Consider the following 27,319-nt stretch of genomic DNA (forward strand, 5'->3'; position numbering starts at 1 on the left):
TAGTATATACCCCATTGTTACTCTTTATTACAGAAATGAAGCACAAAACTGTAGAAAAACCTAAACACAAAACAGCTGCAAGTGTCCAAAAGCAACAATTATGCAACCAATGCTTGATACAAATATTCATTATTGCAGTGAGAGCACAGGAATACTAAAAAGATAAAACCTTTGTTTACTAACAAAATTGGTACAAAATCGAGGATACAAACACTTCCGTATACACAATTCTAATCATTTCTGTGAAACTTTCAGAAAAGCTTTCATCACAAGAAATTAAGAGCACTATTATCAATACATAATTTCTCCAAAGAATTTAACATCACAATGCAGCTCGCGTTGCTCATTTTGTGGAAAACAAATTCCCATAGTTTGTGTGGAGCACTCTTTGAATGCAACATCTCCCAAATAGAAGCAGTCAAAATAATTCATGACAAAGTTCTAATCCATCAAGCCGAAGCAGAAGTATACAGTATACTTGTACAAGAATACAATTGTAAAACCACTGGAATACAATCAAAACACAATCTTTAATAATAAATCTTTAGGAAGCAGGAACACTCTCACCGTGTGCAGAATAAAAGGTTTGCTCTCTCACGCCTCCCTCCTCTTGACTTCACCACCTTGAAAAGCCTGAGTCATAAGTCATCTGAAACTCTATTGTGCTTTTTATGTAAAACAAGATCAACAAAATATTTTTTCAAGTTGCATAAGGCCATCAAAGCATCTTAAAGCTTTGTTAGTTACCAAATGTGTTTAACTGCAAAAAATCTGTCAGGATATGAGTATTTACATAACACTGGTGTTGCACTGCGGTGGCTGACTTTAGTGAATCAGAAATTGTGACTATATCTAAGTCATACGATAATTTCCATGTTTATTATTGGAGTAGAAGCATAAATTACATTGCCGTGCTGCAATGTGCTTTGCTTGCTATAAATATTTCAGATTGTTTTCCAGCAGCTGACGAAATGAGCCGAATACTTGAATGATGTCATGTTGTATTTAGGATACTATGATATCAACCCAGCCCATTATTTTCACTGACAATTTCCCCAGTTTTACTAAGCTGGCCTGAGCACCGTTTACAAACAGGTTTTTTTCAGCAACATGTAGACATGTTAAGTCATTTAACCTGTGGAAAAAAAAGAAAATCATAACTTTCTTCAATCTTAGGACTGATGGTTGCACAGTCTGACCCACTTGAATACACATGAAAACGATTCACCAGGCTTGTAATTAGGAAGATAAACTATAAGTACTGAATGAAGCAATTCATCAAGGTTGCATACTTGAATGAGGTGCCTAAAACAACTTGTGTGTGAGGTGGTGTGTTTTTGATGTACAGCGTGTGATATAACCTAATTGCAGTTCTGAAAATGACACGAAGGCAACAAGTAACTCAAATATGAGCCAACAAATGCAAAAGAATGTGAAGTATAAAGAAACAGAACAGAAACCCGGGCCTTATCATCATTTTTACCTCCGCAGCCTAAAACCAAATTTCGTGAAAGACCCAAGTGAACATTTTGTACTATGTCCCCCCCTATAACAGAATCAAACTGCATATTGAATACATTGTTGAGGCCACCAATATTATCTTAAGGGATGTCACTCACATCAAGAGACAGATCTGATACAAAAGCAAAGCACTACTCTTTAATTTAACTGCAGCCTCCAGAAAATTTAAAGCACTTTTTCCACACTGAGAAAACACTGTACAGAGCTGTCCCTTTTTTCGCTATACCTCTAAGTCTAAGGCCTTGTTCACACTTGGTAGCAAAATCCGTCCAGAGTGATCCAAAAAAAAGGTGACAGCTCCACCAAGATGCATTGAAGACGTATTTGAGCTCATCACTCAGACCACATTCAGAGGTGGTTTGAGCCACTTCTGACCACATTGTTTTAGCAGTGTGTACGCACACAACTCAACTGACGTATGTGAAACTAGAAGCAACAACAACAGGGTGTATTATACACCATCTGATTTCCATGTAGTTTGCTGTAATTTATACCACGGTCTCGATGAATACTTGATTCTGATTGGCTGGAAGTTGTGAATGGACTTTCAATATACGGCACCTCTGGAATTCCTCAAGTAGTTCCAGTAAAACTGCCATTCTAAGTTAGTACGCTACAGCCTGTATCTGAAATGAGCTGTATTGGCATCAGCTGGCTCGTAAGGCATCATCCCTTACATAAACTACATGTTAAGGCTCTCTTAACCTGCTAAGCAGATGTTTGTGAACACACACTATTGCAATATCCCCAGACTCCCTTACAAATCACATACGTTTAAAAGTTGTTGTGAGAGAAGAAACAAAACTTTGTAAACCGGCTAACGCAAATTCTAAATCACTTGAGCCTTCTTGTAGATCTTGTATTAACTGCTATACAGTTAGTTGTTTCTTTCCTTATTAAAAAAAGTGTCAGTATGTTGTAGCATTGCTGTACTAGCCCGTCTGCTTCTGTGTCTAAAGTGTGTCCTACCTCGTCACCTGTTTTAACACACTGTTTTAACCATTTACACCAAGCTCTTAAGATTTTACTGACTGTAAACACACAGTACCTGATATAGGCTAATTCTTTGTCACCCGTGAATAAAGTCCTCAGACTCCCTTTCTAAATATTCTAAATTCTGTTAGTTGGTGACTAAGGAGACATTTTATAAACTTTGTGAAATGCAGTCTACAAAAGAATGTGTTTGTTTGCATATAAAACAGGGATCCCATCCCAAGTGGTCACTCGAGACCCATGTTGAGACGCATGGTAATGCCGGGTGTAAACTGAATGGCTTAAAGCTTACCACTTTTGATCAAATCACTCAGAATGGATGGTAATACGAGGTCTGTGTTCCCTCTCAGTGGTACTGTACATCTGAAGTAGAAAGGGGTGCAACTCTGTACCTTGTTTTCTCAAAACACCCACATAGATAATTACAAGAAGACAACTAAAAGAGGCTTAAAATAGATATATGCTTATAGCTCATTTGGAAAGGAAAATAAATCCATTTATGATAATCTCATCTCACAGAGGAATCTAGCACTTGATTGCACATTCACGTTTACACCTCTAATCAACATGGCCACTGTAATATATGACATTGGAGGCAAGCGACTAAGCTATACATTCAAAGTCTTCCTTTTGTAGGCTGAGGTGTGTTTACTCTAGTATTAAGTATTGTCTCTCAACAGAAATGCACTACTATAATTTAACCTGTCTGGTGCTTACATGTGGCTATGACTCTGCTCATGGCTCCAGAGACTGAAGGCTGTCTTGAAGGTCCTGTGACAGAGTTTACACATGTACTGCCTCTTAAACGTCAGGGCAGAGAGAGAAGGTGCGTGGTAAAAGAGTGTGTCTGATTCCTGAGGGCCACCTGGATTCTCCATGCTGTTTGACCTTGACAGAGGGCTGTGGCTGCTGGGTTGCCGTTCTAGTTCAGGCCTCTTCGTCCTGCTTACTGATGAGCTACAGGGCTCTGGGCTGCTGGACTCCTCAGCCATTGCGGCAGAGACTGACGTTGTCTGAGTGGATTTGAGCACGGAGGGCTGCGGGGAGAGACGCAGAGAGTTTTGAGGGGTTGCTGGAGGGGAGGGAGAAAGAGGCGAGGGCTGCCTGTCGATCTCTTTGGCTCCAGGTTCGTTAGCAGTCGACATGTGGGATTGGAAGTGGCTCCAAAGGCGGAAGTTGGTCCTGAAGGCTTTGTTGCAGATGTGACAGATGAATGGTTTGATGTGGCATAGCAGCTCCTGGTGTCTCTCCAGGTCTTTGCGAGAACCGAAAAGACTTCCGCATTTCTCGCATGGCCACACACCAGGCTCCTCGGGCTCAGTTTTGGCAGTTTCCATGTTTTCCCTCTCACTAACAGCCTCCTCCAAAGGCTCCTCCTTCACCACAAGCTTGCCATGGTGACCCATGCTCAGGTCCTCAGGCACATAGGATGAGGAATCTTCTGAATCGTACATGGGTGGACCTGAGGAGTCACTGTAACTGATATTATCTCTGGAGCTACCAGTTGCTAGATGGTCATCGCTGTAATGCTCCTCTCTGAGCATTTCAGATGCCTCATCATTGTTCTCGTGTTGCTTCATGTGAGCCTGGTCTTTAACAGTCATCATGTTTTGGTTGTGGACCTCCACCTGGTGGCGCCAAATGCTGAAGGAGGACTTGAAAGTCCGCATGCATTCCAGGCACGTCAGTTTCTTGTACTTGCAGTGTGCCTCATGGTCCTTCTTGACTGCTGGACTTGAGAAGCGTAGGCCACAGTAGGGGCATACGGTTGCGTGTCGACAGCCCCTCTCATGGTCGCCCTGTTCAAAGAGGGACGACAGCTTCATATTACAAAGTCGACAGGAGTAAACACCAGCGTCTGTGTCCTTCTGTTGAATGACCTCATCCTGTTCCTGGTAGAGGCTGCTCTCGTTTGGTGTCTCCTGGTCAGCTTTTTCAGCAGGATGTGTCCTTAAATGCTGTCTGTACTGAGACTGGAACACAAATACCTTCCCACAGTAAGGACAGATGAAGCTGGGCCTTGATCTCTTTTTGGTGTGTGCAGCAGACTGCAAACCCTGTTTATTCCTCTTTAATTTCCAAAGCAAGGCTTTTTTTATTTCCCTCTCTCGCACAATATCTATTAACTTCTTTTGAAATTTCTCATCCAGTACAGAGGAGCTGGCGGACGAGGCCGGGTTTTGTACTACACCATGCTGAGTTTGGCAGTGAGTCCACACTTTGAAGTTGGTATGGAACCGCTTGTGGCAGATGTCACAAGCGTACGGCTTTTCAGGATTGTGATACATATTTACATGACGGTGGAGTCCAGCACTCGACCTGAAAACCTTTAGACAGTTCCAGCATTTGAAAATCTTGTTCTGAGGCGGCTCCTCGCTGTTCTCATTAGAGTCACCACTGGCACTCTGAGGTACCGTTTTTGACATGTTCGCATCGAGTGACAGGACATGTTCTTTAAATATTTTGCTCTTCTTGAATGGGTACCTCCTGTTGTCTGGCCTCTCCTTTCTTTTCCCAAAAGAATTGAAGTCTGATCTGGAACCCTGGTCATAGTTTGTTTGCAAGTCTCTAAGATTGACTGGCAGCGCATCTCCAACTGTGATTCGAATGATGTCCATGGGGTCAGCAAGTGGACTGCTGGGCTCAGCTTTCACACTGACCTCTCTTTCTACCTGAGTTTCTTCATCATACATGCTGGGGTACTTTGACCTGAGAACCAGGGGAGATGTTCCTTTTGAACTGCCATTGTGAGCAGATGTTTCTGGCCCAGATGCTTTTGATGCCATTTTAACAACTGACTGTTCACGGTTTTGCAGCTCCTTGAGCTCAAGTGTAGGTGAAAAGACCGGAACGGGGCTGTCCATGGATAATGATCTTCGGAGTAGGCTCTTTATGAGCGGCCCGCTCCTGTCAATGGTCTGGCTCGGCTCACTGGCCTGACCCTGAAAGGGCACTTTGGTATGGAAGTGGGGCTCCTGCTCCTCATTCTCCTCTTTAGGGTCGTGATCAACAGCAGACTGCAGCCTGATGTGCTGCACTTCAGCATCACTGAAGGACACTGAGGATGTGAGCTGGGGCCTGACAGATGCAATGTGTGATAAATTCCCTTTTAATATGGAGGTGTATGGATAGGTGGACTTCCTCTCGGCAGCTTCACTCTGTTCAGATGATTTCCTGGTGATGGATTCAGAATTTCTGACTGATTCATATGAGTTGTGTTCTGATGGAGGCTGAGTTGGCTCTCGAGTAGAGTGGGGAGATGATCTATCTGTTGTTTTTCTCTGATAATTTGAGCGAGAGGGATGGGTTGTGTCATTCCGTACTCGACACACAATGACGCTCCTTGTCTGCACATCATTCTCATCCCCTTCAGAGAACGAAAGCCTTTTTCTGGAAACACAGTAGGAAGCATGTGGCCTTGTAGACACAATGTTGGTGAGGAAAGGGATTCCTAAGCTGTAGCCCAGCTCTTGAATGGCCGCCAGGCTGCCTTTGTCCACAAAGAGTGAAGAGGAGTAAATGTAATTCAGAACTATCTCGAAGGCGTCGGGCTCACAGAAGTCCAGGTTTACAACTTTCAGTGACTCTGCATCCATCCGTGTGAACAGGGACTGGAAATACTCACTACTGGCAGCCAGAACACTCCTATGGGCCTGGTACCTCTGGTCGGCCACAACCAGGACAACATCACACATCTGGCCCCGAAGGCGCTGCTCATTGAGAGCCCCTAACACTGAGAGGGCATGGGAGGGATTGCTGTAATGCACTAGGCTCTCCATGGCTGGAAGACAAGACAAGAGGATCATGTTTTAATGCAGAATGGTAAATACAAATAGTTATCATTAATGGTGTACACAATTTGTTTGTGATATTCCATAATATGATGTAGCCTTATATCAAGTTAATCCAGTCAAACAAGACTTGTCAATTATAAATCAATTATGCTTACATGTGAAACAGGAGGGGTTATTGAGTTTTTAATTGTTTATGAGAAAATATATTACAAAAATAACAAACTAATTATTAGTTACAAGATTACTCTTCTATTAGAGCAACACTGTTACCTTATTACCAGGGTTCGTACACATTTTTCAAGGTCAAATTCAAGCACTTTTCAAGCACTTTTAAGGGTAATTTTTAAGATTTTCCAGCACCTTATTGCTGGGGTGAAATACGTATCTAAAGGAATATATATACTTGTGATTTTTTTTCTTCACTTTTTATCACAGTTATGTACATTGTATCATGCTGTAAACATCTAAAATTACATTTTATAATAGCAAAAACTTCAGAAATTAATTATCCAGTCTGATCCCAATTTTGTGAAAGACAGAGTTATAATGTCAAGCACTTTCAAGCACTTAAACTGAAATTCAAGCACTTTCAAGGATTTCAAGCACCCGTACGAACCCTGTTTTACAGAATTCTTGAAAAAGACAATCCTTTTTACTTGAAGCAATAATTTGACTTTTTAACTACAGCTTAACATAATTTTGAAGTTTACAGCTGCCACCTGATGGTAAGTAGAGGCAACTAGAAGCCTTGGAATTCACTGGTATTTGGATGGATTTCTTTAATTATGATTACTTCAGTTTAGACGTTACTTGACAGTGTTGCCTGGACATCTTGCTTGATAAGTATTAGGTGTATATGGAAACAAATTATTGTTTAAAGGCACATTAATGATAATAATATTAACATACAATTTAATTGCAAAGTCTTAGAGCTGCAATGTTTAGTCAATTAATTAAAAAGTAAATGTTGTATCATGTATTATATACAAATTACTATTTGTGAGGATTTTCTGCTTTATATCATGTAAACCAAATATCTTTTTGTACTGGACTGTCGGCTATATGAAAAAAAAAATCATATGAAAACATCGGCTTGGACTTTTTCAGTATTTGTGATATTTTTAGATCAAATTATTAATTGATTTTAAATCATCGGCAGATTAAAGAATAATTAAAATAACAGCTTTAGGTTAACGTCTGCAACTTAAACCTCTCATTTACTTTTACAAGGTGCATGCAAGGACAGACAGACATACACACCAAATTTAAGAGCAATACATCATGTTACTGGTTCGAATCCCGGCTCCCCAGGGCGGGACTGAGCTACATGTCGAAGTATCCTTGAGCAAGATACTGAACCCCAAAGTTGCTCCTGATGTGCAGTTGGCACCTTGTGTGAAGGCAGCCACTGCCATCAGTAAGGGTCCTGCGATGAGCTGGCGACTCATCCAGGGTGAACCCTGGCCTACGCCCATAGAGTGAAACTGGATTTGGCCCCAGTAAGCCCTGCAACCCCTTAGGGGGGAAAAAGCGGCAACATCCCGCAACCCTCACGGATAAGCGGAAAAGAGAACGGAACGGAACGGAACATCATGTTAGTAGTCAGAAGGTATGGAAATGCAGCTGTGAAGTCACCCTCAGTGACACGGACTAATGCAGGAAGTTTCAAAAGTTTGACTTTACAATGAAGGTCACCACAGAATATGTGCAGAGGTAGGCATCCTCACTTGAATTAAAGATAACCTCCACTTACATAATACACATTTTTAATACATTTTTATGACTTAAACATTAACCTTCAAAGATAAGAGCAAAAATGGTCTTTCATGCAGCAAATGCCACATATGAGTCTGCAGCTATTTCTTTCAGCCTGCATACGGCTTTACCAACCTCAAGCAACCAGCAAGTGCAGTCCGTTTGTAGGGCGAGAAGCAAAACTCAGTGGGCAAAAGTACAATCCATACACATGGGAAAAAATAAAGGGAGTTGATGTGAAAATAACAAAATCTTAAGCTACCTTGGTATTGTATCAAAATTAGAAATCCCAGTATAGATAGTTTGTTTACAATAAATTCTGATAGAAAAGCCCTATTCACACGCTAGACTACATACAGTTTTACTGTTTATTTCATGATATTATTTCGAAGTGTATACATCTAAAATGCATGTTTGAGGGTTTCATATCTCATTAATAACAACACTTTCACAAACACAAGTTGGGAGACCTAAGTCACCCTTTTGGTCCACAGACTAAAGAAAAGACAGTTTGACTCAACCCCAAATTAGCAGTTATGGCTGAGAAATGACAAAACAAACAAAAAGGTTTGCCAATTTTTACGCATTTTGTCAATGCAAATCTGTCGCCATTTTTGTACCGGGAAGTGACTGCTTATATTGGTGTGACACATTGGTGATTCTGTCTATAGTGTTTGAGGAAGATTTCATTTAGTAATAAAATTCATCTGAAGAAAAAAAAAAGGTGAGGTAGACACAAATAGAAGGTTTGGGAAAAGTGAGTGGGGCATGTTCCCTCCATCCAATTTGAAATTATGTCGTTCAAGGTACACCTAGCCAGACCTGATGCAGTCCCTGCAATATATGGTACGTTACTAGTGTTAAGTTTAAAAAAAAAAAACTGATTTAGAGAGGTCAGAATCAACATTAAGATTCCTTCTGGAGGTTGGAGTTTATGGAGCTGTTTGAACATTCATATAGGACTAGGTATACCTAACAAAGTGGAAATGTATTCACATGATCCTGTGATGAGCCACAAATTCACTTCACCAAGTCACTTCATTCAAACTGTTTATATAGTATACTATATGCACACACATCAATCACTGTCTGGCACGTAGCAATTGTTGATCATCCAACAGGTATTACAGCGCATTATGTGAGAGGCCTATTGTATTAGTTAGGAGCTTATTAGGAGCTACTTTTCTAAAGAGAAGAACTACTCCATCTTCACATACTGGAGCTGATCTTCTCATCTGTGTGTTTTGGACAATCCTGTTAGTCTCAAAAAAACATCCCACGTAGCTCCTTAAGGCGTTTATTTTGAAAATTATGACCGGAAGGCACGTTACTTATGTCGACGTTATTGACACATGCTATAATAGGTTCATGGGCAGAAGCTCCATTCATTCATCAAAAACTGAGCACCGCTCGGCCGCCTCTTCATGAAAACTTGTGGCCCACGTACAGAGAACATCAGGGAATACTGAGTCGTGTGTGTTCTCTATGAGGAAGTCGACTGAGGCTTTCGGCATTAGATCATCCATGAGACGTGGCTCAATATGTCATGACAGATAACTTCTCCAACCGAAGCGTCGCTTTCACTTCAGAAATTCGTCACGCGCTTCTCTCTCTCTCTCTTTTGCGGGTAAATGGCGGAAAAACCCCGAGAAGACGGCAGTTCAGATTTAACGTTACAACGGCTCGACCAGACCGAGAGGGCAAAAGTTGCGCGCGTTTCAATGGACTCCGCCACGGTAATCCCGGAATGAAAACACAGTCGGTGCAGACAGGGAAGCTGTTTGTGTGTGTGTGGGGGGGAGAATTGTGCCCGCTACCCCCGGTGGAAGTGCTGTTTTGTTTTTTTCTAGAGCGGCTCGGCCCGGCCTGACACGGCGCAGTTGCTGGCTCAAAAAAAAAAACAGGTTGTAGCTAGTCGGGTTTCAAAGCAGCACAATCCCCCTTCCGAGTTACGTCAGGGAGGAAAAGGAAAAAGCTTCTCCTTCACAGCGCTCTGCCAACTATGTTTCAGCCTCCCCGTTAATATTTCCTGAACGTTAAGTTCAGTAGTCTATCTACACTTACCCTGCCCGTCGTCAATATGGTCTTTCCTCCACACAGCCGGGACTTTATTCAGTGTTGTGTAGATTTCTGCGCGCTGGTCGTGATTCCATCCATCTTGAATTTGACGTCATCCCACACCAGGGATGAGGTCATCGCAAAGACCGCTCGTCACGTGCACTGCGCTCTGATTGGCCAGTAAAGGACCAGGAGGCGGGGCCGGCGGACGACTTGACAGTGAGGCTAATTTAAAGGGATAGGTCATCAATTTCGTCTTGCTGCTAATGTTTCTGTTGAGTGCTGCTGACTAAAGCTACTCTGCATGTTGTAGTTGATGGTGAACCAGAGCACTGTTTTATAATTATGTTATGTGAATAGTCTAAGTGTAGTCAGTTTGTAGCACTGTTTAGCTTGAGTGTTATTGTTTATCTATTTAATAATTTTAATTTGATGCTAAAAAAACGAAACTCACATGATCACTTAATGTAAATATTTCAAATTACATTCCTTTGATTATATCAGAATACAATATATATATATATATATATATATATATATATATATATATATATATATATATATATATATATATATATGTGTATATATGTATATATATATATATATATATATATATATATATATATATATATATATATATATATATACATATTTGTTTTTACAATCTATTTTATGTATCCAGCTACAGAAGAGATTGCTTTTGGTTGGTTCAGTTAGGTGCAGATATGATATGCTTGTAACTGCACACATCCTAACCCCAATGAAACTAATTAGATCCATGTCTGAATGGGAGTCACTCTAGTAGGCTTGTGTCATTGCTGGAATCCAGTGGGGACCTGTTGCCATGTTTATTTGATCTCCAGGCCTCTTCCTGGAAAGCGTTGTCAGCTTCAGCACCTGGCAACAGCCTCATTACTCAGGTGCAGCACTGATGGTGAAAATACGTTATTTTCATTACGTGCGGAATTCAGCAAGGTTCTATTGAGCTGATGCATTTTATTTTGTAAGTCTGTGTTTAATGTGTTGTGACCCTTTTTGACTCAGCCTGCAGCCCTGCCTCACCCTGCATCCATATGCTCCAGTGCCTCAGCATGTAACCAGTCATTATCACCTAATGACAGACTGACGTTTAATCATGCACATTTTCACACCTCATTACTATAAAAGGGGCACCATTACATCAATCACTGCATTTTTTATGTGTCGCTTCTTTTTCAACAGCATTCTTCTTCTTTGTCTTCTTCTTCATTTACTAAGAGAAGAGAGTCACTGTCAAAAAATAATTAAATACATGAATTGGTTTAAGAGGAGAGAACAGAGAACCTGTAGAATCTTCCTCCATCAAACGTGAATTTTCACATTCATACTGTCAAAGCGAGGACAGAATCTCGACGTGGTCTTTTTTTAGAACACATCTTTGACAGCCAAAGTATCCCACTGCTCCTTCACATAATGAGAATGAAGACATGTGGGAACGTGGCAGGGAAGTTCTCACTCCTCCTTACTCGACACTAATGGCTGACACAGGCTGTTAATGCCGCCAGCATAGCGAGCACTGCCATGGTTACCTGTGTGGAAACCAAGTCATTAGGGACTTTGACTCCTCCCATGCAACACCTCTCTCCCTGGCATCATAAACATGTTTACTGACCCTGACTCTGCCAGAGAATGAGTGAAATGACAAATTACCTATGCTACCAAAATGAAAGCGAGGCCTGACTCCCTCAGTGAAAAATCATGTAAACCAAAGGCATTTCTTTTCTGTAACACGCTGACTCACTAGCTTGTCATGCTGCCAGACATCATTGCAATGCAAGATATCATATCGTCTGACTATTCTAATATTCTTGCAAAAAATAACTGTAATATCGGCAAACTGACATTACTAACTCCAAATGTTCTCATTGAACTAATACTTAACAGCACCTGCTAGCTGCCGTGATTTTGTTTTCCATGAGGGACTGATGGTGCAACGAGGGGAGGAGAGAGACAGAGCCACAGAGGATTTGGTCTTTGAGCACACCCTGAACAGTCACTTATCATCATCTCAAAGAGAGACATGCACGTACAATGTGGTCGTTAAATGTGTGGTTGAGATTTTGATCCGTGAAAAATGAGTTGGATGCTCTCCATCTCCGTGGCTGCAGCTCTGCTGACTCTCTGTAGAGGAGAAAACACTGTGAATGAAGGTAGGCCTCTGCTCAAATGATGGATTAACATGAAATGAATGTATTTACACAACAGAATGTGGCATTGGGGGGGTTTATACCTCTTGATTTGCCTGCTTTAATTGTTTTTTTTACAAGATTTTTATTATTAGATGACAGACATGTTTTGTGATGCTTTATGTGTATGTCAAAATTCAGTAGGATTGTTAATGACTGATTGAAAATATGATGCCATTAGGCAGCCAGAGACTAACTACAAAGGAAACCAACAGTCAACTTTACAAGATGTGTTTTATTCCAGGAAATAGCCTGTCTCCAGCTGGGTACCATCTATGTATTCATAATAAGACAAGAAATGTGACATACCTGGCGGTGCATAAGGACCCCTATACTGTGACACAGCTATGTGGCGGCTGGCTGCCTCTAAAGACGTGTACAGTCACACGTTACAGGATGACCCAGCGCACTGAGTACAAGACAGTGGTGGAGCAGGCGACCAGGTGCTGCGACGACTACGTTCAAGTTGGTCGTTACTGTGCCCTCCGTGAGTGTACTGCACATCACTTATCCATCTAGGAGATTATAGAAGAGCAGAAAATGTTTCTTGCCAGATTTCATGTGTTTCTGTACAAGTGTGTATAACATGTACTGATATAGCACCACACACTGTAAACTCTCAAGTCATCAGCATGACCTTTCAGTGTGTGGTGCTTTGTGCAAGACAGCAGATGGATGCACATGTTATTTTAACATGTTATTTTAACATGTTATTTCATTCAAACAAAAGCTGTAAACAGGAGCGGGGAGTTCACTGCTAAGCCAGGATCCTGTCCAGGTGCGGTTGGAACGTATCCTGGATGTCAGGTCTGTGAGTGGGACATGGACTGCCCAGGATGGCAAAAATGCTGCCAGACATCGGATCGCTCCCTCTGCAGTGATCCTACAAGTTAGTATGCATCTTGATTGTTTTTAATTGTCATTAAAGTATACCGTTAGTTTAGTTTCTCGGTTGAAGTTTTAAGTTTTACTGAAGCCTTTTTCACCCGAAACGCATCTCACTGGTCTCCCTCAGTATAATACAGCACAGTATTACAGAGGTGAGGGGAATGTTGTTCGTCGTGTTCAAAGCACTGGAACATTTCACTTAAAGTGAGTCCATCTAACTTTAGCTGTGTAACCATGGCTACAAGTGACAATTAGAGGATAATAGCTCATGCTGAAAGGTAATGAACAGTAGCACAAGTAGACAGGAGTCATAAAAAATGAGTGACCTGATCAGTTACACAACAATATCTGAACTGAAAACTGTTTAGAGCAAGGCTTGTGGTTTATTTACGGAAAAGTACAGTCACTTTTACTTAACTTACTTTACTGACTTATTTGTTCCACACGTTTAGCCCAAAACTAGGAGAAATGAAGTGTATTTTCTTTCTGCTGAAGAGAGGCTGGGCAGCATGGTGGTGCGTCGTTACCTCACGGATTCAAACCCACCGGGTGGCTGAGGCATTTCTGTGTGGAGTTTGCATGCACTCCCCGTGTCTGCGTGTGTTTCCTCTGGGTACCCCGACTTCCTCCCACAGTCCAAAGAAATGCAGGTTAGGTCAATCGTGGACAGGAAATTTGCGCGTAGGTGTTAATGCAAGCGCGAGTTGTTGTTTGTCTGTCAGCCCTGTGATGAACTGGCGACCTCCCACAACGCTTTCAAGGTATAGATAATGGATGGATGGAAGAAGAAAGGGTAGTCTAAGGTTAGGCTCCACAGAGCTGTGTCTGCTTGATTTGATAATTCAAAAATAAATTGGCTCTAGAGTGGCACTATACTTGCTATAACTTCAAAATTGGATAAAATAATCTGCCATTTGAAATTTTATGCTCGTCTCAACCAGGTTTGGGGAGTAACAGGATACACATAACGGGATTCTGTAATAAGGACACAAAATAAAAGTCATTGCTCCGTTAAAGTTACTGAAAATAAATAGATGATTACATTACAGATACATTTAGGATACTAAAAAAAGGGGATTACAAACATTATAACTAATTTAAGATAAAGAATGTCACACAACTCTACTGTGGTCTCGGTACAAACTGATTACTTAAGTGTGTATCGATAGTGTGCAATATGGATTTTATTTCAGCCAGTACCATAAACGATAATTACCCGACGCTCACGGCCGATACCAATAAAATAACCGATAATAGAAACCAACATTTTAATGCTTTTTTAATTAAATTTGGTATTTAGGTAATCCAAAAAAATATGGAAAGTAATCAGTTTACATTACTTTAACATTGTGATGCCCGGATTAGGTTACTGATGTCATTTTTTCAACACGCTATTAGTAACTGTATCTGTATATTTTGGAATATCTATTAAAGTTACCCTCCCAAGCCTGATCTGACATTTTTATAATAAAAAATATGAACTTATTTAACACTGTCGCTTGCTTTTGAACCATGAGGTTCAGACGCCCCCCTGTAGAGTCCCTGTGGGTGAGAAAATATGGGTTTTGCTTTACGATTTTGGGTGAATTGAACCTTTAAACTGTGAATTTCAGGTTCCACAAATTATTCTGAGAATGGAGGATACCGTTTCAATGCAACGGTGACAGTGAAGGCAGATTACGAGCCACTGATGTCCAGTGCCAGAGGACATCTGAATCACACGAGACTGCTACAAGCAATGGTAATACTACTGCTAACACTAAATCTGCTTCGACTGCAGCCACTAAGACCTCTGCTGGTTATATAATAAGATAACGCTGCCAAGACTGCCAGCCAGTGACCAATACTTGCTCTGCGTATTCTGTTCATTTCAACAGTTGAATGATTGAAACACAGACAGGCATACCAATGCATTCAATTAAATGAAGATGTCTTTCTTATTAGATTCTCAAAGATCATTTGTTTTTTTAAAACATTTTTTATCACTGATAGGTGACTGGAGCTCTGGAGTCTGATGTGTCGGTTTATTACCTCAGCACGTGGCCTGTGCACCCCTACAGAACCGCCACCTCGCTGCTGATCGACGGCAACTTTCCTCTGTCACTGTACAATGTCACATCGCAGCTGCATCTCCTCCTCAAACACATACAGGAGGTGTCGTCTGTAACAGTGGAAGGTGAGGGGACGCCGTCGTTCTGTACAGCAGCGCTCGCCTCTAAGTGAAGCTACTTGGGGGGATTTTTTTCTTTTCTCTCTTTAGAGAAATGACATTCTTGTGGAGTTTTGCAAGTGATTCATGTTGCGGAGAACACAGTGTTCAGGAAAAAATGACTCAGCCGCACCACAGTTTCCTTCTCCCACCACTTCTATTTGAGTGACAGTCATCTGTGGGATGTTTCCTGCAATAGAGGAAAATAACACCAGGGCGAGTGCATACACATACACACACACACACACACACACACACACACACACAAAAGCGTCCGCGCGTGCACCAACAAACACTCCCTCAGACACACACACAACACATTAATCATGAATCAATCATACTTCCTACATTTGCACTAAAGATGCAGAAACAAGAACGCCATTACGCACACACTCAAACACACATTGGGTTACCTTTAAAATGTGCTGTTACAGATAATGATTTCCTTCTCCATGCTTTATTTCAGCAACAAACCGTACTTCTCGGCCACCTCGCATTGACCTAGCCTTTGAAGGGAGCCTATACTAGGGAGACAACTGAATCAAGTCCAACATGCACTGTGCATTTTAAGCAACAGTACTATTACCTGAAACCTTTAACAATGCCTCGTCTAATAATCCATCATTTCGCAATCTGAATGTCTTTCCCAATAAATGGCTATTTCAGATTATAATTTATTGTTAGAAAAGTATTTATTTTTAATTTTCACATTACACCTGCAAACACATCCATGTGTAGTTCAGTAACTCTGATGCAAACTCCTCGTGTGTCTGTGTTTCAAATTGCAGATGTAGATGAGTGCGCACACCCGGCTCTCCGTCAGTGTTCGCTTCATGCAGACTGTAACAACACGGTGGGCTCCTATTATTGCACCTGCCACCAAGGATATATGGATGTTGACCCAAGCAACCCTGGAGCCAATTGTACAGGTTAGACAGTGTGTGTGTGTGTGTGTGTGTGTGTGTGTGTGTGTGTGTGTGTGTGTGTGTGTACAGCATTGAGTCATTGGATTTTGGACAAACTTGTGGAATCCATGCCCTCGCCAGTGCATGCTGTCATTATAGCTAAAGGGGGACACACTAAATACTAAGATTCTGAGATTCATAGACTAGATTTCAAAGAAACAGCTTTTCATACAAATTGTTCAGCGGATATTAATGAAAAAAATAGCAAAATAGATATATTATTTGTCTATTATACCACTTGTTTTACCATGTGTTTAGAATGGGTAGAACACTGGAGTTAAAAAAAACCCCAAACAATTTATATCGTCTACTAAATTCCAGATTATCGTTAAATTGATCATCATGCTTTCCATAATAATGTAAGTATAGAAAAAAATGAAAAGATGGCTGCATTTTGCTGCTATTAGATAAATATTATATTATTGTTAACATGTTAAGCAGTAGGAAAATGTTTAAAAAATTTAAACTAGCATTTCCAGAGTCAACAATGAACCGTTAAATTTAATGAATATTGGTATATTTATGTCTTGATTACAAAAAGACGATCTTTCGCTGCATTAGCTTTAACTGATGATCAGTTTTAATGTCTTCAGGAGAAATGTCTGTAAATAAAAACAGAAATCTAAGAAGCTAAATTATATTCAAGAGGAGTTTTTCAGCTGTGAGTAACGTCTGCAGTCTTCATCCCAAGCTCCACGGTCGTGTCTAGATGGTGACCCTGAACCCACGGAAGACCTTGTGAGAGTGATCATCTCAGCCCACACTATGAGCTTCCCCTCACCTGACCAAGTGTTTCTGTGTCAAAACCAAACTAGATCTCAACCACAGTGTTGTCATATTATAAAACATATTGAATTTGTATACAATGTGCACCACAAGGAAACAATGTGCACAGATTTTGAAGGACTCTTACAAATAAATAGGTACTGTCAAGCACTGACCAAGCTCCAGAGTAAGAAAAGTGTAAAAGTCAGAAACACTTGTAAACGCTTGCAAGGCGTAAATGTTGTAAACATGCGGTTATGTCTGAAAGCGACTCATATAGTTACACCAGCCCAACCCCAGTGGAAAATCTGCCCTCTGACGTGTAAAAATGTGTACATTCTTTGCCGGTGTATTGATAAAGTAAATGGACATGATCTTCAGTGTCTTAGCAGTAGCCAAAAATATCTGAATTCATCATAGCTGATGGCACCATGTATTTTTTGTAATTTATTAAACAAATACGTGGAATGCATCGTGCATTGAGCTGCGACAGGATTCTAGCAGCTACCACAGAAGACCAGAGCTGGAGCTAAAGAGAAAGAGTGAGCTGTGGCGTTGTATGTTTCTTTGCGAGTCAATGATTGCGTGGGTTTACTTTCACATTCCTGTCAGGGTTATGTCATAGGAAATGCCCTTGCATTCTCACTCTCTTGCTAAAAGGTGAAATTTGGAAAAAAAAACTGCCAGTAAAAATTCATCAGACACTAGTTATGTAAAAATCACGAGAAATGTTCGAGCGCAAACACAGGAACATTGTGGTAGGGTGTGAATGATGCGGACAGAGAACCGCCATCTTGTAATGTAGGTGAACGATAGTAGGCCTGAGCTGTAACCTGATTAGCCATAACCTGGGCTAAAGTAGTTCCTCAAGCCAACTGAAGCAGGAAACTGTATTTAAGTTTAGCATGACGACATTCTGTCATCACTGCAGACCTCATATTTCTGCATGCAGACAAGCTAAAATCTGAACCATTTTATATCATGATGTTCGTCAGTGTAAAAAAAAATCTTAGCTGAGTTTTTAATTCATAAACTTCTTTGATGAGCTTTAGGAAAGAAAACGGTGCAGCTTGCTGGACCCATCCAACTCTTAAGAAACATTCAAAGAAAATTTAGCTCGTCTGGCATAATCCAAGATTCCCGAAGCCCCCGAGATCCCAAAATGATTTTGAAAGATGTTTTTTTTTCACACCTTTCATGCAAAGTCAAGCTCATGCATCCTCTTCATATGAGAGGCGCGATAACGCTTTTAGCTTAGTCGCTACAGCAAAGATTTCTCCTTAAAAACTGTGCAAATCTTTCCGATCAATTTGTCATCTCAGGGCTTCTGGAATCTTGGATTATGTGAGAGTTGAGCTTTATAGAGCCATTTTTTTGTTTTCTTTCTGTTGTTATTTTCCCATCTACTTCATTGTAGGCGAATGCTACAACATTGTTTTGCTGTGAAGCTCCAGAAATCTGTCCATCAGCGAGGGGGTGATAATATACCGGATTTTCGAACTTTTCCTTTAATATTTTATATCTGAGGTATTGGATTCAGCATCAACTTCTGTTCTTTCTTCCCAGCTGACATCAGCGTGTCGACCACCACAGAGCCCCCGCTTACCTACCTACCACCCACACGCGCAACCCCCACCCCAGCCTCCAACACCACACAGGACCCTCAGAGCTACAGCACCACAGGTCTCCTCAGCACCACCGAGACCAGCGTGACCACAGCTCTGAGCAATGCAAGCTTTGTCCCTTATAATTCATCACATGCTCCGCAGTGGACAAGTTCTGCATTTTACACCAGCATGAGCTCAACAACCACATGCTGTAAGAAAACACTTTATTTTTTATCTCTAGACTGTTAAAAAAAAACCCTGTATTGATTTATAAGCCAAAGAAGTGGGTGTATTTGAGAGGAAATACTTGTTTTCATAAAAATGTTTTCATACTTTCAAAGGTGCCGATCAGCTCTCTAGACTGTTGGTTTAACGCATTACTTTACATCTATTGATCATGGAAAGGTTTCAGAACTACGTTTTAGTGATCTGTTTCAAAGCGGAGCTCAGCTAACTCACATCAGACTGACAAACTGCGCATACGAATCAAGATTGTGTTACCTCATTGCCTATTTCTCACCTCGGATGTTTTCAGAAAAATACTTTCGATTAGGGGAAAATGGTATGAGTCAGTGGATAAAATGAGCCACCCCCTGTATCTAGGTAACCACAAACAAAAGTAGTCATGTGACCGCAAATTAAGGAAATGCACTTCCTCAGGACTGAAGCACACAGGGGGAAAGTGGTAAGCAAACCAGAGCAAGGACATGCCAAATAAATTCATTGTGTTTCAAAAGTTATCAGTCCTAAAACAGTTGTGTTTTGGACAGTAGTGTTAGATTTTAATTTAAGTCAGTGAGAGCTACGAAACAAGGTCATGAACCTAGAATAACTGTGGATGTGACAAACACAAAAGCACATTTAAACATACATTCTCTCTGATTACAGTTTGACCTTTACTGAAAATGTAGAGTTAGCATGGGCACACAAACAAACGTATTGAGTTTATGCTCACTTATTTTGTTAAGTTGATGGCTTTGATAATGTTCAAAATGACCTCAAAACGGTATGACTTGTGCTGCTTATATATATTAACATTTAGCAGTTACTGTTTACCCCTAGATAGCTTAATTCACCCCGACACCATGATCATCTGACCCCCACATTTGGGCAGGTTATGCCAAGGGACCGCTTTTGAAACAAACGAAATACAAAATCCAGCATCCAGCTTGCAGATGAACACATTATGTTGTTTATTTAATATGAAAAAACAAAAACAAACTGTAGGGTGGGGCTGGGGTTACATGTCAGACTATTTCTTGACCAGGTATGATGACATATTTGAATTTCAGATTGGGGTTGGCCTTGCCCTGGGCGGGAACAGACTTCAAGGTCTGGGAAGGTGGATTTGGTAATAATTGTCAAATTTCTTTAACCACAATGTTCACTGTCCCTTTCCTTCCCCCACCACCTGCCACCACCGTCCAGCTCCTCCCATCATCACCAGAATATGGTCGACTCATGTCACTGGAACCTCCTTCTGTATCTACTGGTCCAGCGGGTCTGAGATGAACCAGACTTATCAGGTCGTCTTAAGCAATGGGTCAGGTGTCATTCAATATTGGGAAACCAGTCAGACGATGGTGAAGGTGACAGGACTGAGGCCTGGGGTGCTCTACAATGCTACTGTCACACCATTTGCCTGTGGAAGCCAAGGAAACACCCTCCATATGTCGGTCAGGACCGGTAAGAACTGTGGACAAAAAAGTTGATTGTTCCCGGGCCTTTGATTTTTTGTTTTACTGTATACAGTACACACTACTGTATATGAAGCTGCAGTTTGTATTGAAAACGTTGCATTAATCCCATTCTATTTTTCTGGGTAAAGGATAAAAAAATAGGAACTCTATTTTTTCTGAGCATAAAAGAACTGAAAATAAGATGAGAAGCAACCACTGAATACTTCCCAAGGGAGTAGTTAGTGATAAAGTACTTAATGTGTGATGAAGAAAAAAGATTACAGTTTAAACCAACTGGAAATGGGTGTTAAGAGGGCTGCCATTTCATTATGGAAAATGTGCTCATTTTACCAACTAAGGCTTTTTTTTTCTTTGCAGATGCTAAGACACTTGATGCCACAGCACGACTTACCAACATCAACTTCACTGCTGAGCTGCACAACACCAGCAGCCAGGCCTACAGAAACCTCACTGAGAGTATTACAGATGAGGTACATGTGCTACAAGGACTGTCAGTGACAGAATATAATTTCTGAAAAAAAAAAAATCTCCACACATCTGTCTTTGAACACATCTCCTTGAAAGAATTAACAAAGTTAAATGAATAAGTGTTGTCCATCTTTCTTCTGACCGTGGCACTGTTTTCTTCAGATCTACCAGTCTCTGTCTCCGGAGATGAAGGCCATGGTGGATTCAGGCCACGTGAGAATTCAAATCAGAGGCTTCTCCCCAGGGAGTGTGGTGGTCAACTTCACCATCATCTTCACCCCAAGTCAAAGCCAAGACATCAGCAATGTGTCCGATGCTCTGCTGCACTCCCTGATGAACAGCACCAAGTACACAGTGGATAAAGATAACACAGGCATAAACGGTACATCTCTTTCTAGTCTCTGCTCTGTTTGATGTGTTTTATATAACCAGTGCCAGTAGCTAAAACTCATAGTAAGTAAGTAATTTTTTTTTATATAGCACTTTTCACAGATAAAAATCACAAAGTGCTTCACAATAAAATAAAATACAACAGTAAAAACATAAAAATACAATGAATAAAACAATTTAAGATATTAACTAAAAGCCTGCTTAAATAAGAAAGTTTTCAGCTGTTTCCAAAAAGTGCTAGGACGTGGTTGAAAGAATAGTCTCAGAATGCTACAGGTAACTTCAAGCAAAGTTTGATCATCAAGATGAGTTTAGATCAGTACTACTACTAGAAATAGTTGAATGCGGTTCCTTCTTTTGGTCCAAAGGGGCTTCCCATAGTCTGAAAAAAAAAATCTCAGTTATCTCAGCTGTGGTTTGGAGACATCAAGTTCTCATCAAAAAGCCTCTGTTTCAAACTGGGGGATTTGTAGGATGCAGTGTTTTTCAGTGTTTACCCATACTCAGCCTTTGCTGTGTCAATTATGACTATTTTTAAATACGGCTCTTGTGAGTCCCCTACATATAAAGTAGTCAAACACAAAAGTGATGGACTACACCCTTAGAGATATAATATGTAACTTTTCCGCATTAAAAATGTCTATAAAACAAGACCCATGTCATATATTTTGTTGAATTGTGTAGTTATATTGTCTCAGATGTTTCCAACAATGATTGAAACCAGAGAAACCCACATTTTTTCGGTAAGCAATATTTCAAAGTCATTCGGTCACCTGTAATTATGACTTCTGGAGAAACACCAGATGATAAGTCAGAGAACAGGATGGAGGTCAGCCAATGTGACTAAAACCAACGAGCTCAAACACACCAAAATGCCATCACAGAACTTGTAGGGACGAAGGCTGACTACTGGGTCACCTCATGTCACCTGTGTCTTGGCCAAAAAGCTGCCAATGGCCAGCTGTTACAGAGGAAATATCTCTCCATACCACTAAGTACCAATGGTCTGTCAATATCATTCAAAAATGGAAAGCTGAATATCTAGGAATGTTAAGATGTTATGATAAAGCAGCATTTCATGACAACTCTCTTTGAAAGTCAAGAATTTGTCAGATTAAAAGTTGGCACTGGTGACGAGGCAGAGGTGAAAAATGGTAAAGAAACCATCTAAATGGGTGAAATCATGGAAATCATGGAATGAGAAACCCCTTGCTATGGTGTTTTAGTGCTAAGCACAATGACACAGAGGTGTGCTGAAATGAGGACTACAAATGTACCAGTCGGTCTTTTTCAGGATAACATAAAGCCGGAGTTATTGAGCCAAATTATTTTTATTTTGTAGATTTTGATGAATGTGCTGCAGGGGAAAATGACTGTTCCCAATGGGCTGAGTGTACAAACACCTGGGCATCATACACGTGTGCTTGTTCAGACGGATTTATCGACATCAACCCTCAAAGACGTGGACGAGCCTGTCAAGGTATAGACTAACAGTATTGTAGTGGGAGGACTCACTTTTACTAATATGATGTAATTAAATAATAACAGAGTATCTTTTTGTCTTCTGCAGCCATCTCAACCTCTGAGACAATTACTCCCACAATATTTTCTACAGCTAGCACCACCCCTTTCTCTCAAATAACACCCATGACTGATGATCCAGTCACGCAAACAGCTCTCCCAGTTGTAACTACTGGTCAAGCTGCCACCACTTCTGCCACTGCAACCACCACTCCTGCACCAACAACAGCCACTACTGCGCCAATAACCATCACTACTGCACCTATCACCACCACTGCTGTCCTGACAACCACCACCACCACTGCTCCAACAACAACTACTGCCCCAACAACCACCACTACCACTGCTCCAACAACCACCACCACCACCACTGCTCCAACGACAACTACTGCCCCAACAGCAACCACCACTACTGCCCCAACAACAACTACAGCCCCAACAACCACCACTACTGCCCCAACAACCACCACCACTGCTGCCCCAACAACAACTACAGCCCCAACAACCACCACTACTGCCCCAACAACAACTACAGCCCTAACAACCACCACTACTGCCCCAACAACCACCACCACTGCTGCCCCAACAACAACTACAGCCCCAACAACTACCACTACCACTACCCCAGCAACCACCACTACTGGCCCAACAACAACAACTACTATTACTCCAACCACTAGTACAGACCGAACAACAATTATTACTGCTCCGGCAATCACTACCAGTGTCTCTACAACCACCACCACTGCCCCTACAACCACCACTACCATCCCTACAACAACTACTGCCCCTACAACCACCACTTCCATCCCTACAACCACCACTACTCCTCCGACCACCACTACTCTTACAACCACCAATACCCCAATGACATCTGTCCCTTCTACCCCTTCAACTGTCTCTACCAGCCCCACTTCCACCATGACAGCTCCCACAACCAATGCTACTGCCCCAAGAACTGCTACCAATACCCCCACGACAGGGGCCATCTCTGTCCAGTGCAGAGTTCCTTCCATCACTGTGACAGTTGCCAGAAATTTTCTTCTGAACACCAATATCAGGGAGAGTGCCCTATATCTGGGATTGCCGCAATGTGGCGTCAATGCTGGCAACGTCACCCATGCCCAGCTGACCGTGGCCTGGAATGAGTGCGCCACTAGTCTTGTCCATGTGAGTTTTTTTTTCCAAAAAGTGTTGCATTTTAGAAACTTTTGTATTTGAAAATAACCCAAACTGCTTGTGACATCTGGTATTTTAGAATCAAACTCACTACACGGCATCTGTAACCCTGTACAACAACATGGAGCAGTACACCTCACCCGGTGGAACAGTGGAGACGCCCAGAATACGTCTGGAGGTTCCCATCGTGTGTGCCTACACGAAGAACATGGTCATCTCGGCTGACTTTGGCTCCATGGGGTATGCTTCAATTGGATGCAGTTGATGTGCTTCTGATGAATTATATGTGCAGATGTAGAACTTTGTCACTGCCATATCATATAATGAACAGTCCTAAGGTCTGGTGTGTAGGACTAATTGGATCTATAAGCGGAAATGGAATATGATATCTAAAATGTTGTTAGCATTAGTGTCTAAACACCTGAAAGTAAGAATGGTTATGTTTGTCTACAGAGAGGATGGATCCTTTTCCACAGAGTTCGCCATGTTGCAGCGCCATGAACTATCACACCAGACACTAGCTGTAGAGAGGCTGTTTTGGGATGTTACCTGAAGGCAACCATAGGTTCACCTACACGCTTGGAAAGGGAGGTGTATTCATGTGGTTGCAATTTGCAACCTCTCCACTAGATGACACTAAATCCTACAAATGAGTCCTTTTAAAACAATAATTTGGCGTTTTAGATCATATATTGATGAAGGTTGTCAGACATATTGTAGGCAACTGGACTTGTTTCAGTTTCTTTAGGATGAGGAAGAGAGAGGACCGCCCGTCAACTGGTACGGGAGAATGAAAGAACATCCAGGAAGCTGGAAAGTCAGAATTCACATGTGACCCTAAGGACTTGTAAGTAAGGACACACCCACTCAGGGCTCAAAGCCTGTAACTACCCCCAGTGAGTTAGAACTGTAGAAGCTTCTTGGATGAGAGGTGAAACAAGTCCAGTTGCTTATGGAATACCACTTAGATTTCGGAAATATACTTATTTGATTTCTTGCCAAAAATTACAACACAGGATTGATACTGCTCCGAACTACTGTACTGTAAATATGCAAATGTAGCCAGCAGACAGTTGGCTTAACTTAACAAAAAGACTGGGAACGGGGGGAGACAGCAAGCCTAGCACTGTTTGAAGGAAACAAAATCTGCCTATCAGCACCTCTGAAGCTCACTAATTAACCTGTATCCCATCAGTTACTTCCTCCACACTGTTTGCCAAGAAACTGGTCCCAGCTAAGAAAACAACAACTTGTTGCATTAACACTTTGTCAATGTTTTTGTTTTTGGTCAAATTAAGCAAAAAAGATATAGCATGTTAATTTGTGAGTGTCAGAGGTGCTGGTTGGTGGATTTTTGAATTACGGCCCTGTTGTACCTATGGCTCTATGTGTGTTTTTCTCACTCGTCTCCAGGTATGACATGATCAAAGATGGAATCATGGGCTCGGGGTCTTTCCAGGTGACGGTGCAGCTCATGAACGGTTCAATGCCTCTACCCTACAACTACAGCTTGTCCCCAGATGAGGCTGTGGTGGTGGAAGTCAGCCTCAACACCTCCTCAGATCAGATCAAAGTGGTCATTACCAAATGCTGGGCGACTCCCTCCCAAAACCCTGTCGACACCATCAGCTACATCTTCATAGAACAAAGGTCTGCTTCTACACACAGCACTATCACTCTTAAAGTATTTGCAGATAGCTAATGTAAGTAATAAATATATTCTTTTCTTTATTTTAGTCACAGCTATATCTAATTATTTTACTAATACCTTCACCACTCTCTCTCACTCCTGGAGTTAGAGTCATGGTCATCACCTCCATATCGTGTCCCCTGTTTTCAAACTGAACTTTGTTGGCTTAGTTTGAGTTCCAGTTGTGTGCCCAGCAATGTTCCTTCTCAGGCTGCTAAAACCGTCTGAACTATATTGTACAGCACTATACCGATTCAAGTATAAGCTTGTCCTTAACATGAGCAACACGAGTGATGACGTCACTGAAAGCAAACAACTTTGCACCTATAACCATAAGTCTTTTTCTGCTTCCTCCTAGACATTCAAGGGAATCTAATTTGAATGCAATATAGTAATAATAATAATAATAATAATGCATTTTATTTGAAGGCGCCTTTTAAAGCACTCAAGGACACCGCACATAACAACAATAGTACAACAAAAAAACAGGGGACAATAAATAAAAAAAAATAAATAAATATTGCAACAATAAGTTAATACACTGACTCAACTAGACAGCACAGGTATTTAACATGTATTGAAAAAATGTCAGCTGATGGTATCATTGAGTCTGTATGTTTTTATAAAGTTCTGAAAGCTGAAACGGACTATCGAATATTGTATGTGATTGTCATTTAATAGTCAGTTTAGACACAATTTACAGCCACGTCAGATGCAGAGTAAGACTAAAAATAGAAATTGCTGCTTCAGTTTCTCAGTTTCCCGTCTTTGTCTCCACAGCTGTTCCCTGAACCCATACACCAAAGTGTTGATGAACGGGAACTCCAGCACATCTCGTGTGTCTGTGCAGATATTTTCCTTTGTCGACCTGAATGTGATCTATCTGCACTGCCAGGTCCAGATCTGTGCAGAGATCGGATCAGACACCTGTGTGCCTGTGAGTACATCCTGTTTAGAAATTATGGAATCATTATTGTAATCAACCAGAGAGCTTCTACAAAATCGTACGGTATTATGGAGAAGGGATTTTCTCCTTTGTCATCTTTGCACGTGTTTTTTTCTTGAAGGACTGTCGACAAAGAACCGCTCGGTCTTTCAACACACTTGGAGGTGGTTTTGGTTCTGCTGGGCCTGTGATGAGGTCAGATGAAAGTGAGTACTTTCACACAGAATAATGTAATCTACTATAAAAAATGCCACTCTTATGTGATACAAGGTTTGTTAGAATATAAATATGACACTTCAGCTTCTACTCTGCTACTGACAAACCGGGCAGTTTTAAAAGTACAACAGCCATCAAGGTCTTCGGTATCCATTATAAACCCAAGTGTCTCTCCAGTTTAAGTGTGAATAGGCCATCTAGAAATTGAATAATGGTAGTAGTGCTGCTGTCTCTACCATCTGTCTGGTGGAGAGGTTAAAGTTTAAGTACTTGATGGAAAACAAGCATTTCAAAAGCCCTGAACCTGGTCAAATTTATTTGAGGTATCTTCATCCGAAGGGAGAGAGTACTGCTGAACAAAAGAGATGAAAGCTTATAAAGTAACAGTATTTTAAAATAATGTCTTCACTATTGCGTGTTTAAAGTAAT

The 27,319-nt window shown here is 41.2% G+C and overlaps 2 protein-coding genes across 6 annotated transcripts in view; one reads left to right on the forward strand and one right to left on the reverse strand.

Moving 5' to 3' along the window:
* On the reverse strand, positions 1-10,242 carry zbtb21 (zinc finger and BTB domain containing 21). The gene is made up of 2 exons (XM_030437877.1): positions 10,128-10,242; positions 1-6,295 (listed from the first exon to the last, which is right to left on the reverse strand). Exon 2 carries the CDS (start codon positions 6,291-6,293, stop codon positions 3,228-3,230), a length of 3,066 nt encoding a protein of 1,021 aa, XP_030293737.1. The 5' UTR covers positions 6,294-6,295; positions 10,128-10,242; the 3' UTR covers positions 1-3,227.
* The window catches only part of umodl1 (uromodulin-like 1), a 19,348-nt gene continuing 1,419 nt past the window's right edge, over positions 9,391-27,319 (forward strand). The window contains exons 1-18 of one of the 5 annotated variants that reach the window (XM_030437874.1): positions 10,221-10,340; positions 10,915-11,124; positions 12,045-12,310; positions 12,591-12,833; positions 13,077-13,235; positions 14,848-14,975; positions 15,227-15,410; positions 16,232-16,372; positions 18,740-18,991; positions 20,209-20,466; positions 20,838-20,950; positions 21,111-21,330; positions 22,681-22,818; positions 22,909-24,029; positions 24,118-24,278; positions 25,452-25,688; positions 26,509-26,665; positions 26,796-26,880. In XM_030437874.1, the coding sequence (XP_030293734.1) occupies positions 12,235-12,310; positions 12,591-12,833; positions 13,077-13,235; positions 14,848-14,975; positions 15,227-15,410; positions 16,232-16,372; positions 18,740-18,991; positions 20,209-20,466; positions 20,838-20,950; positions 21,111-21,330; positions 22,681-22,818; positions 22,909-24,029; positions 24,118-24,278; positions 25,452-25,688; positions 26,509-26,665; positions 26,796-26,880 (3,673 nt within the window). In that variant the 5' untranslated portion in view covers positions 10,221-10,340; positions 10,915-11,124; positions 12,045-12,234. Of the gene's footprint in view, positions 9,800-10,220; positions 10,341-10,914; positions 12,311-12,590; positions 12,834-13,076; positions 13,236-14,847; positions 14,976-15,226; positions 15,411-16,231; positions 16,373-18,739; positions 18,992-20,208; positions 20,467-20,837; positions 20,951-21,110; positions 21,331-22,680; positions 22,819-22,908; positions 24,030-24,117; positions 24,279-25,451; positions 25,689-26,508; positions 26,666-26,795; positions 26,881-27,319 lie in introns of those variants that run through there. The other 4 variants (XM_030437876.1, XM_030437875.1, XM_030437873.1 and 1 more) reach the window with 4 other exon arrangements.

Source organism: Sparus aurata, chromosome 13, assembly GCF_900880675.1.
Source record: "Sparus aurata chromosome 13, fSpaAur1.1, whole genome shotgun sequence".
Lineage (NCBI taxonomy): Eukaryota > Metazoa > Chordata > Actinopteri > Spariformes > Sparidae > Sparus > Sparus aurata.

What these genes read in the sequence shown, in the direction of transcription:
- zbtb21 (XM_030437877.1), bottom strand. Translation starts at nt 6,293, where the DNA reads ATGGAGAGCCTAGTGCATTACAGCAATCCCTCCCATGCCCTCTCAGTG.